At 42.4% G+C, this 12507-nt stretch overlaps 1 protein-coding gene across 11 annotated transcripts in view; it reads left to right on the top strand.

Moving 5' to 3' along the window:
* The first annotated feature begins 665 nt into the window (after positions 1-665).
* Positions 666-12507, top strand: part of Adam22 (ADAM metallopeptidase domain 22) — a 243642-nt gene continuing 231800 nt past the window's right edge. For all 11 annotated transcript variants that reach the window (XM_057758312.1, XM_057758318.1, XM_057758316.1 and 8 more), the window contains exons 1-2: positions 666-1019; positions 1467-1627. In XM_057758312.1, the coding sequence (XP_057614295.1) occupies positions 941-1019; positions 1467-1627 (240 nt within the window). In that variant the 5' untranslated portion in view covers positions 666-940. The remainder of the gene's footprint in view (positions 1020-1466; positions 1628-12507) is intronic.

Raw genomic sequence — 12507 nt, 5'->3', positions numbered from 1 at the left:
ATTATTAAAGATTTCTGCCTCTTCCCCGCCACCACCTCCCATTCCCTCCCCCTCCCCCAATCAAGTCTTCCTTCCTCCTCAGCCCAAAGAGCAAGCAGGTTTCTCTGCCCTGTGGGAGGTCCAAGGACCACCCACCTCCATCCAGGTCTATTAAGGTGAGCATCCAAACTACCTGGGCTCCCACAAAGCCATTACGTGCAATAGGATCAAGAACCCATTGCCATTGTTCTTCAGTTCTCAGTAGTCCTCATTGTCCATTATGTTCAGCGAGACCAGTCATTCTTAATTGCGTCTGAGAGCAGGTGACTGACTCACACTCAGCTTCTTTATCATTGTAACCACCTGGCACATAGTAGGCCCTCAGTTCATTATCTGTGGAATGCAGGGCATGGTCGCTTGGTAACTCAAGCAAAACCAACTCGTGAACAGCAATGCTGTTCTTTGTGGTCGCTGGTGGAGAATTCCCGCTACTGTGACCCTGCAAGGTGGTGTCCCCCACCTTTCCTAAGTGCTTTCCCTTCCTGGGGTCTGCAGTCCCCGGGTGGCGACGGTCGCGTCGTTGTGGAGACCAGCGAGATGCGGAGAGGGAACTACATTTCCCAGCTACTCCGGTGCGAGCGAGCGGCCGGGTGCGGCGAAGGGTGGGGGTGTTGGGGGGGGGGGCAAGTGCACCAGGCCCGCTGCGCACCCGGCTCCGCTCCCTGCCGAGCTGGCCGCCCGCCCCGGCCTCCGCCTGTGGATGGAGTGGGAGGCGCTAGAAGCCACTTAGCTACAGCCTGGCGCCCGATGCGGCGCTCCATCGCTGCCCCCGCCACCGAAGCGCCCGCGAGGCACAATGCAGCACTGAGGCAGCGGCGGCTGCGGCAGCGGCGCGGGCCGGGAAGGAGCGGCGGGGAGCCGGAGCCCGTGGCCGGGACACGAGCAGCTGAGCGCCGCCACCATGCAGGCAGCGGCGGCTGCGTCCTTCTGGCTGCTCTGCGTCTTAGGGACCTGCCCCCTGGCGTGCTGCGGTCCGGCAGGTAAGTTCGCAGCTGCTTGGGCTTCCAGGACTCTTTGGAACCCTGAGGCCCCCCGAAAAGCCGCATCTGCGTTTCCACAGTGCGCGGTTTATTTATTTTATTTATTTATTTATTTTTTTTTCTATTTGTATTTTTTGAAGGGCGGTGAGAAAGGAACATCAACAATCTGGGGTCAAATGCCTTTTTTTTTTTTTTTTTTTTTTTTTTTTTTTATTCCTCGAAGAAGAGGAAAATAGGGAGAATGGGAAACGGGTGCCGTGTTTCTGGGCCCTGGCCCTGGGATGCTCTCGGATGAGCTGGTCCAGAGCTCTCCAGCTGGCGTCTTTGCGTCCTTCCCTGATGGGGTCCTGGAGGGAGGAGGCGGGGGAATTTTCGTAGGGCTTTATTTATTTATTATTTATTTGCCATTTCTCTCTACTCCCGCCTGCCCTTCTGCCTGCCTGCAAGGAGACGCCTCGCTGAGGGAGCTGGAGAGGAGGAACGAAAACCGCTTCCTGGAGCGCCAGAGCATCGTGCCACTGCGCCTCATCTACCGCTTGGGCGGCGAGGACGAAACTTGGCACGACCGGCTCAACACACGGGTGCGGGGCCACCCTGGCGGCCGGCAGGTGAGGGAGGTGGTCCGTGGCGCAGCCTCACGACCCCACGTTTGCTTAGGGTTGCCCTGGAGACGCGGTGCATAGGGTGAAAAGAGCACAATCCTAATGCGACTCATGCATGATGCTCTTGGTGCAAGAAGGAGGAGAAAAGGAGACAGAGAAAAAAGGAACCCAAAGAAGCACAGGCCCAGGGTTTAGCAGAAGGGGCGGGGGCTGTTTGGAGGGGGTGGCGGTGGTTGCTCCTAGTAGCCCAGTAACCTGAGCAAGGAGCTAGGGGCTAGAGGCCAAGACCCCATCCCCTTCCTCAGGCAAAACTGCACGGGGTAGGAGGACATTCTGGTTGGGTAGGATTGCATCATCATCTTCGTTGTTTTAACTGCGAGAGAAGGCTTTATAACACAAGATACGCAGAAAGAAGGGAAAAAAAGGAAACTAGGCACCCCTAAGAAACCCAAGCAAAAATAAACTACACTGCAAAATTGCCTGCTCACTTACTCTGTGAACACCAGAGATATGCCTATCCACTCCTGAGTTCTATAAACTGATCCTCCCTACTTTTTCACCGTTGTAATTAGGGCTGTATTGTTATCGAGCACTTAATTTGTTAAAAAAAACCCCGTAATTTATTGCATTAAATTAATCAAACTAATGTACCTGCATTTAAGTCAATACCAAACATCTATAGATATGTTTGAAAATCATTTTGAAGTTACTGGCTAATTCTAGCCAATATTTTTCTGTTTGTACGCACCAACCTGACGTTGATCTGCAAGTACATGTGAAGCTCAAGTAGTTGAAGATTGTTGTAAACATTATGAAGATAAGCTGGGCACTTTCCGATCGTACACGCACACGACACTAACATAACCGTAATGTGTTAATGTGCTTCACATGTGTGATTTGTAAAGTCTGAAAAATATTTGTCTAGATTTGCAGCCAAATAATTGGCTCCACTAAAATTTTGACATAGGTAGAAATCCAGGGTCACTTGTAGTATCCTCTGATGTTAGATTATTGTAGTAGAAAACCTTATATGACCAGCCCTTAATGAAGGAGTTTATTATCCGAATTAATGTTTGACAGCTGCTTATGTTTCTTTTTATTTTGACTTGTTTCCATGGAAAAGCTGTATAAGCAGGGAACCTGTGTTTTATTTTTCAGTTAATAAATATTATTCCTGTGAAGCAATATTCTGATGTTTGTTTGTAGCCTTTTACTAAAAGACCCAGATACACAGAAACTGGACAGAGGACTATAATGAGTTCTGGCCTCAGTGACTGGTAACTCACAGGCTGTCTTCTTTAGTCTGAACCCTACTATTCTTCTTGCTCTTTCTGTATGAATTTGAAGTAAATGACATATTATTTATTAAAATTTTCAGTAGTCAAAGTCTGAAAGGTAAGGATTATTTAGAAAAATGTAACCCTGAATTGTCATGTTAAAAATAAGATTCGTTAGTACTGTAAAGCAACTATTCTTTCAGAATAACTTTCACCTGTCTCAAAAATATGCTTCTATGTGTATAGTTTATATGCACATTTTCCCTCATTTTGAGCCAGAGCTGCAATAAAGTGCATACTTAGTTTATTTTAGTCTCTTTTACCATATGGTTTCTTCCACCCATTCCTTTATTTTTTATTTTTAATTTTCCTTGTAATTTATTTACTAAGACACGAGGTCATCCATTCTCTATAGAGTTTTCCATGGTCTGGATTTTGCTGATGTAGGTGGTTTGCTAAAACAAGTCCTAGAGAATTAGGAAAGCAAAGGAAAGACAGACAGGGTCAGAGATGCAGGAGGAGGAAGCAAAGGAGCAGACTCTGGAACTCCGGGTCTCTGCCTGCTGTGATCACGCCCGAGTGCCTACCCCTTCTCTATGCAGGTGGAGCCTCTGCCTCATGCTGATCATGACCCCAGTGCCTTCCTCTTCTCTATGCTGGTAAAAGACCACTAAGTTTGAAAAACAGGCTATTCTTTTTTTCTCTCAGTGTTTCTAGGATAACACTTCTGAGATGTTTTGACTCATAGCCCTCTCCACTGGGGCAGAAGATAATACCATAGGCTCTTCAGAAGTAAACTCCACTATTGGGAGAATGTTTGATGTGCCATAATGACTTGGTAGAATTTATATTAAGCAGCATACATAGATTATTAATTCAAGTCTGAAGTGGAAGTAATGCTATTTATAACTAAGACAAATTATCCTTGGTTTCTAAAGGTGCAGACAGTGTATGTTGTCTGCAGCAGGACACCATGGGGAACTGACACAAAGGCCTATGCATTGCTGCATACCCAGTGTTTCCTTCAAGGAAACTCAGGGGTTTTCTTGTCTGCTGGGCATTTCTGGTTTCAAGAGAGCTGTAATTTAACCTGAAAATGTGTTGATTCTATATAGCTCTTGTTATTATTATTTGATAAATAGACAGAACTTTTGGCATTGTAGGTACCCATGGATATTTTTTAGCAACTTCCCTTGTATTTCAGAAATAACATTCAGATGATTTTTTTCCCTGTGAGCTCATAAGGCATGTGTGTGTGTGTGTGTGTGTGTGTTTGTGTGTGTGTGTGTATTTCATTTATTGACTCATTAAAAGGATTTTATTCAGTTGAACTCTTGATATTTAGCATGTTAAAATAAACCAAGACCACGGGGATTAAGAGATAAAAGACACTTCTAGCCTTTAATGGGTTTACAGACAGCTGGGAGAATGAATGAGTGTATGAACAATTACTCTTTGCCCTTCAGTCTTGAGGTGATCACAGACTGCTGTGGAAAAAGAGAAAGCCCAGCACTTAACCCCTCGAGCAGTCAGGGGGCTCTCCCAGGAAGCGCTGTCTGGTCTGTGTTTTGCGAATGAGTTAAAAAGTTGGCTAGATTACAGAGAGGGAGTGGGGACAGCAAATACAGAGCCCCATGGAAGTCAGGACTTGTCTTTGTTAGCTGAAGATGAGATCTGGGGGACCAGTGTGAATAGGAGAAGAGTGTAGCTTCTAGCTGCTGCCCAAGTTCTTGACTTTGTGATGAGTCGGGACTTGGTTCAGCAGGCTGTGTAAGCGTTTTAGCAAGATTAGCTGGCTCAAGTCATGATCCTGTGTTCTAGTCATAAGGTCACAGAAGAATCATTGTAGTTCCTAAGAGTGAGCAGGCTTACTTATTCATTTTTATTCACTGATAAATGCTAATACTTACCGTTGAGCTTCACGGGACTGAGCTCCCAGTCGTCCTGAAACTGCTGTGCCTGAGTAGCATTTACAAAGCGCTCAGACCCATGCTGGGCACACAGTGGGCCTAAGAGTCCCTTAAGTAACAGTAGCTCCCTTGCACAGCTGGGAGACTGTTCAGAAATTTTATGATGTCATTTGAATGCAAATGATGCCCTGATTACCTGAATTTAACACATTCCCCGAAATTACAAATTACTCATGTTTTACATAACGCAGTGAAACTGAATAGCCTTAGAAAGAAGAGCGCTTATAGGCCACTTAAATTAGTTCAGAAATTGCTTCTTGCTTGACAAACAACTGCCCAAGGGATGGTAGTCGGCTATGTAGTCTTCAAACTCACAAAGACTCCGTGAGTATCAGGCTTCTTTGATTGTTGCTGTGAACTTGTTTCAGCTTTCATCCATAAATGGGAGTATTATGCTTTTATCTTAGAAGAAACTTTATTTTGCTTCTGGTTGAATGATGACAGTTTAGTGTGAAATGATGGCGTTATTGCTACAAATCCATATCGTGAAGTTTGTTTATTGCATGAGTTACTCCATTGCTAATTCATATCGTAAGTGGGAGGATCAGTCCGTGTAGAAGCTTATTATGCCATAAAATACTAAAATTATAGTCAAAATAGTTATACTCGATTGTGGATAACCTGGCTGTCTTTGGGGTTGTCAAATAGGAAGTAGCTCCAAGCTTGGAAAAAAGCCCTAGGATATTCAAAATATTGAGTCTTTTTTTCTTCCGTTGCAATAGTATTTATACTAAAACAACTGCATGTTTGTGGATAGTAACGTAAAATTTACAATTTTATTTTTACCAATTTGTGTAAGGTATCATTTACTGATTTTTACTGATGGTTTAATATTGATAACCCTGTAGTTGTTATTTAGAATATGCTTACTAATGATTGCTCTTTTTGCAAGCTAAGCATCATAAATTTACTATATCTTCAGAAATGGGTTATTTGATAGCTTATTTTTTTACATAGTTACCTATAAATTTTGTTATTTATTTTAAATCAAGTAGTTTTATATTTCTGTATACAACATAATTTCTCCTATCAGAAGTGTTTGTTGTCCGTGAGTAAAAGATCTACTCTTTCTTGTCTGATCTTCTACAAAGTGTTGTTTATTTTTAAGGAATTGTCATGTGGCAATAAGAATGTGGATCTATAATTCCATAGTTTTATAATTCCACTAGTGAGGGGGAAAAAAGCAAAATGAAGGCAAGATGGCAGCAAAGGTGTGCTCTATTTCTTGTGATTATTTATACATATGTTATTGTATGAGTGAGCTGTTCTTAACGTTATGTTGCTTCATATGGGGCACGGAGTCATCTTGACTGTCAGTTGTCACAGCACAGCTTCCCCAGTGGGAAGGGCTCCTAGGAGTACAGCTCTGGTGGTAGTTTGTCAGGATAGCACAGATATCTTTTCAAAAATGTGCATTTGTTATAGTACGCAGCTCAGTATTAGTAAAGTTTGTAAGCAGCAGGAAAGAGATGCTTCACAGTGCACTTTTGTTTACCTGCCAGTGACAAATGGTTAAAGTAAAATCAGAATTATAATATCCCTTAAATAGTTAAAAAACAAGCTTCTTCTAATTTTCCATTCATCCATCCTCTCTCTCTCTCTCTCTCTCTCCCTACTTACCTACCTACCTATTATGTGTGTGTACATATGAATATCCCAGCACACATGTAAAGGTCAGAGGGCAACATATGAGAGTCATTTCTCTCCTTTCACTGATGTGGGATTTTCTTCTATATACTGTGAATACATTGGTTAATAAAGAAACTGCCTTGGCCTGTTGATAGGGAAGAACTTAGCTAGGCCAGGAAAACTAAACTGAATGCTGGGAGAAAGAAGATGGAGTCAGTGAGAAGCCCTCCAGAGATAGACGCCGAAATTTTACCTGGTAAGGCACAGCCTCCTGGTGATACACAGATTAATAGAAATGGGTTAAATTAAGATGTAAGCACTAGCCAGTAAGAAACTAGAGCTAATGGGCCAAGCAGTGATTTAATTAATACAGTTTCTGTGTGATTATTTTGGGTCTAAGCAGCTGGGAACGTACAAGTGGCCTCCTATATTTCACCATGTAAGTTCTGGGAATTGAGCTCGGGTCACCAGGCTTGGCAGCAAGCATCACTATTTGCTGTGCCATCTTGCAGGCTTTCCTTTAAATCTTCATTCAAACTTATATAAATGCAGTAATAGAATCCTAGGTGACAATAGAGACCTAATTCAGGCATTGTGCTTCTTATCTTTGATAGCCCAATCTGTGTGTGTGTGTGTATATATGTGTATATGTATATGTGTGTGTGTGTGTGTATTCAGATATACATATAGCTATCTATAAAATTCCATGAAATTATTTTACTGTGCACAAGGAACCAGTTTTGGGCCATTTCTTCATGGCTATATAGAGAGCAAGCATGAATGACTCTAAGAGTGTATGAGTTTCTGAAGTGTTCTTAGTTCTGTTTGCTTTCTCATACTGCAAAACATGCCAAGTGTTCTTTTGATTGTTCTAGAGCCCATTTGAGAGAGAGCGAGAGAACGCTGCTCTTTTTCTCCCCCCTCCCTGAGAAAGGAATGTGTAACATGGGCATTACTGCACAGCCGCAGTGAGTGTGTCCGGCCACGTTTATCACAGGGAAAGCAGATGCTCATCTCAGTGAATGAGGGGGAAAAGGAGAGACTGGGGAGGATGGTGGGAAGCAGGAAGGAGAAGGAAGCAGAGAAAAGATGTCAGTGAACTCTGTATACTATATAGTAAAATACCTAATATTTGGTAATTTTGTAATATTGTGGTTACTTTTATGTGTCAAATCAGCTTCTTCATGCGTGATGTGTATTACCTTCACCGAAGTCCAGTCATAACTTGTCATTTTTAAAGAAGCTAAGAGGGGATTTGAACTTGGAAACTTCAGCTCCACTGCACTGGCTGAATACTCACTTTAGATGGCATTCAAGACATTTAGATGCCCTTTGTCATCGGAATCAAAATAAAATTTCCCCCTGTTAGAATTACACTCTTCTTCTAGTGCATCGGAAATACCTGTGTTTATATTTGAAGTTATACGGTAGTGGAGAAGCTTGCTGAACACAGTAGGGACCTTCAGTTTTCTACCTCAATAAATAATGGCTATATGGGGAGACATTTGACATCCACAAGCAGCTCTTGAGGGAGGTGTCTGTGGACACTGTACTGATGCTGTCTTTCATTGTAAATTCAACTCTTGGTATTCAATAGTCAACATCAAAATTATATATGCCTTGTTGCCAGAGTTTTGCTGACAGAGACAGTAAATGCTAAACAGAGACCTATATTCATATATTCCCCATAAAAGAAAAGATATGGAGTATCTCTTGTGTCCATATGGTACCAGTAGCTTAAGGGTCCCAAATGCCAAATCGTTCAGATAAAACAGATACGTAATAACCGAAATGATGAGCTCTGTGAGCATCTGGTTGGATGTGTTTGTTTTGGTAATGAAAGAACTAGGAGAAAAACCATTTGGAGAAAGTTGAAAATACAGGAGCTCAGTTTTCCAAACACAGGCCATGTACCCTAAGCACTGTGGTGAATGATTTATATTCATTATTTTTAATAATGAGGTTGATGCTATTATACACACTTTGTAGTTGAGTTGATTAGCTTTTCCATGGTCTTATAGCTTAATAGAGGGTAAGATGGGAAAATAATTCTGAAAGGAAGTGTTAAAAAAACAAAGTAGTGTTTTACAAAGTTTCCATTACTAAGTTTTCATGGGTTTCTCATATATCTGTGTTAAAATATACCAACATTAATTCTTTAAGAAACTCCTGACCCTTATTGATCTCCTTTCTTGATAACTTGTAATTATTTTTCATGTAACTAAAAATTACATGTATTTAAAGAAATATTTAACATCAAAATGGATTTTAGGCTTCTATTGCCCTTCGCTCCTGACTTTAGTTCCTTTTAAGATAAAAATCTGTTTTGTCTTATCCATGACAACTGGATTTTGAAAATAAAATTAAAAATTCTGTATCTTGATTCAGAAATACCAGCAGTTCTAATAGGAAAGACAGGGAGTTTAGAATTTACTCATTCCCTTTTCCCCAGAATCTGTTTGCTGTTTGTGTCTTAGAGTCATACATATGAACAGGTTAAATAAATATATTTCTTTTCCTTTTAAAAAGTTAATGTTGTACCAGGTCATTTTACTTCTTAGCTGAAGCTGCCTTTTCATTTCATTTCTGTTGTTTTGAACACAGATCCCTAGATAGCTGTGAAGATTGTTTTCTGAACCTAGGCCTGTAGTGCGCTGCTTTCATGGGTGATTTTATAATGTTCTACCCATGGTGGTAGAACTTAGGGCTGGCACTTTTATTGGATCACCTCTCAGTTTGACACTGCCTGGTGTGGAAGCTTTATCACTAGTTGTTGGTTTCGCCTTCTCTCCTCCTCCCCTTCTCCTTTTCCTTTCTCCTCCCCTCCTCCTCCTCCCCTCTTCCTCCCCTCCTCTTCCCCTCCTCCTTCCCCCTCCTTCCCTCCTCTTCCTCTCCTTCTTCCCTTCTCCTCCTTCCTCCTCCTTCTCTCGTCCTCCCCTTGTCCTCCCTTCCTCCTTCCCTCCTCTTCCCCTCCTCCTTCCCTTCTCTTCCTCCTTCCCTCGTCCTCCTCTCCTCCTCCCTTCCTCCTCCCCTCTTCTTCTCCTCCTTCTTCCCTTCTCCTCCTCCCTTCCTTCTTTCCTCGTCCTCCTCCTTCTCCTCTTTCCTCCTCTTCCTCCTCCTCCCTTCCTCCTCCTCTTCCCTCCTCCTCCTCTTCTCCTCCCCTTCTCCTCTTCCTCCTTCCTCCTCCTCCTCCTCTTCCTCCTCTTCCTCCTCATTTGCTCACTAGGTAGGCTCTCTCCCCCACTGGCAGCATTAGTGTGCTGGGGCTGTACTGAACTGATGGGCAGTTCCTGGTGTTGATTAAACCTTCCTCTACAGTTTCCCTTTTCCTTGGAAGGAGAGGAGCTGCTCCTTTATACAACCTTGTTCTGCAGATTTCCTTCGATCCCCTGGTGTGTTTTTGTGTCCTGCCAGGGTTCTCCTAGAAACATAATTGTGGATCTTCAGCAGGTACAAGTGACAGTCAAAGCTACGCATAGTCTGGCTTTATTAACGTACGGTAGCCTGGAGGAATAGGAAGGGGACATCTTGCTAAACAAGTGACCTAAGATCATCCAGATGTGGGCAGGAGTGGATTTTGAGTAAGGGTGGGGAGAAGATGAGGCTCAGGGTCACCACAGATCCATTACAGAGAAGAGACTGGGCCCATTGCACGAGAAGGACCCAGCATCCTCCTGACTCAGCTTTGGCAGGGCTGCCTGGGAAAGTCTGATACATTTTAGCCTCAGTCATTGGGATTTTAGTGACGAACATTGATTTTGATTCTAAGGTTTGTGTTTAGCAAACAGGAGCCTGCGTTTAGCCAGGTTTGCCCTGCTGGCCCTGGGAGTGCTTCTGTTCCCCGTGAGGACTGGGTTTGTGGTTCTGCCAGAACGATTCTCTCCCATTCCTTTTCCTTCTTTCTTCTTCCTTCCTCCTATCTTGTCCACCACCCACTTACTTCTTCCTTCCTCTTCCCTCTTTTCCTTCCTTCTCTTCCTTTTTATTCTTGGTGGGTCTTTTTTAACGTGGGAGAGGACGTAAACACCTCATAATTCAGGAGCCCATACTTTTTCTCCCCATTATGTAATTGAGACTGTTGCACTGGGGCCCATCTGGGTCAGGAGATGTCACCCAGTGAAAAGCTGGTTTCCTAACTTGTGCAGGGATTTTTTTTTTTTAGTCTCTAAAAATTATAGCTCTAAAATGCTGTAAAATTGTGTAAAATGAAAAAAAAAACAAAAAAAAATAAAAAAAAATAAAAAAAAATTGTGTAAAATGAGTAATAGTTCATTTTGAGTGATATGCAATGCTTGTTAATTGAATGTTCAGTGAATGAGTCTGTGTAGAGTTGAGTTTAGAAGGTAAACAGTCATTGAGATGAATAATTATTCTTAATTGTTTGCCTTACTTGCTGAGTTATTTTCAAGGAGATTTCAGTGTTTCCTGCAACTTAGCTGTAGTTAGTACTTTGAAATGTGTTGCAGAAAACTTGAGAAAATATTTAATAAGAACCGTGGGTATTTTGAACAACTCATTTTCAGAGCTTCCAGGATGCTGATAATTAAGTCATTGTTCATAGTAAGACTTTTTATTGATGTTGGTAGAAACTAAAACATTACCAAAGATGATAAAAGTTTGGATTCTGAACCAAAATCAGCATTTATTATCCCGTTTCTGGCTTAACTATAAATAGATCATTGCTTTCACAATAAAAATGATTTAAGTTGGATGGCTGTTGATTGGGTGAGACATTGCAGAAATCCATGATGTATTTATTGCTCTCACCAAAGCTGCCATTTCTGACTGGGTAAGCCACTAGAGCTAAGACTGTTTTAAACACAGTGTAGAGCAAATGTTGACTGTCACCGAGCTGCCAGGGAAAAACTGGCAGAAACACTGACATTGAATTCCTGAGGTAGGTAAGATTAGCGCAGTGATGTTACAGCTCTGGATGATCTTGTACAGACAGTGTTCTCTCATCATCAATGAAGGAGAAGTTTTATTAATTTATGCCTTAATCAGTTTAGTATGAAACATGTTTGAGAGTATTGATTAAGGGGTTCAAATGTTTCAATGATGACATCTTGAAGTTTGCGGTTGTATGGGTTGAATGGAGTGAAAATATTTTATTTTAGCTTAACTGCATAGAGAAACATATGGCAAAGGCATGTATGAACTTGTTTTATTGTGTACCTCCCCAGCATTGAGTGGAGACAGTCATGTAACAAGCACCCAGCAAGGAGTGCTAATGCCATGCACTATGGACACTCTGGGTGTTTCTGCTCCAAAGCCTTGTTCTATGGGCCTTTCTCTGGTTGGTAATGCTTTCATGTGACCTGTCTGTAAACTCCCCCACTCTCCTGTGACCCCTGGAAATGCTTCTCTGTAACCTTTGGTGTATTTTGTCTTTCTTCATCTTTCTGTCAAGCACTGCTTTTTCTCTTAACAACAAACATAGGCCTCTGGAAGGTTGCTTGCATTTAGTGATGGTGCTATCTAACACTGAACTTTACTTATTTTTGGGATTTAGAAATGTGTTATAGATCAACAAGCGCTTCATTTCACTACTTACTGACCAATAGTATTTTGTGTGATTTCCCCTTATACTCCTGGTGCTTTTATCTTAGATTCCACTTAAGTTGGCTCTCATTCGTTTTCTTCAGTGTGTGTGTGTGTCCCGGCTTCCAGCTTCATGTGTTCAGTTTCACTCTGTCCTGGCTGAGCATGACATGTTGAAGGTCGTGGACAAGAACAGGGACCCATTAATGCAGGAGGGTGAACCTGTGCCATGATGCTGCAGAATGCATGTTCAGTGTAAAGGAACAACAAGGCATATTATATGGCACTCAGAGTCAAACCTGCCTCAGGCTTGGCTAGAATTGTGTGTTCTTATGTGTATGCCGTGGAGGGGATGCAGACACCGATACCTGTGTGAAGTTATTTCGGTGAGACAGTCTTGATCGTATACTTGCTCATGTATAGTTACTGTTGTCCGCCTGATACTCAGCATGGTACCTCACCCACAGTA

The sequence above is a fragment of the Chionomys nivalis genome, chromosome 26, assembly GCF_950005125.1.
Source record: "Chionomys nivalis chromosome 26, mChiNiv1.1, whole genome shotgun sequence".
Taxonomy (NCBI): domain Eukaryota; kingdom Metazoa; phylum Chordata; class Mammalia; order Rodentia; family Cricetidae; genus Chionomys; species Chionomys nivalis.
Note: the sequence above shows the minus strand (reverse complement) of the source record. Positions and strands in the feature narration are given on the sequence as shown.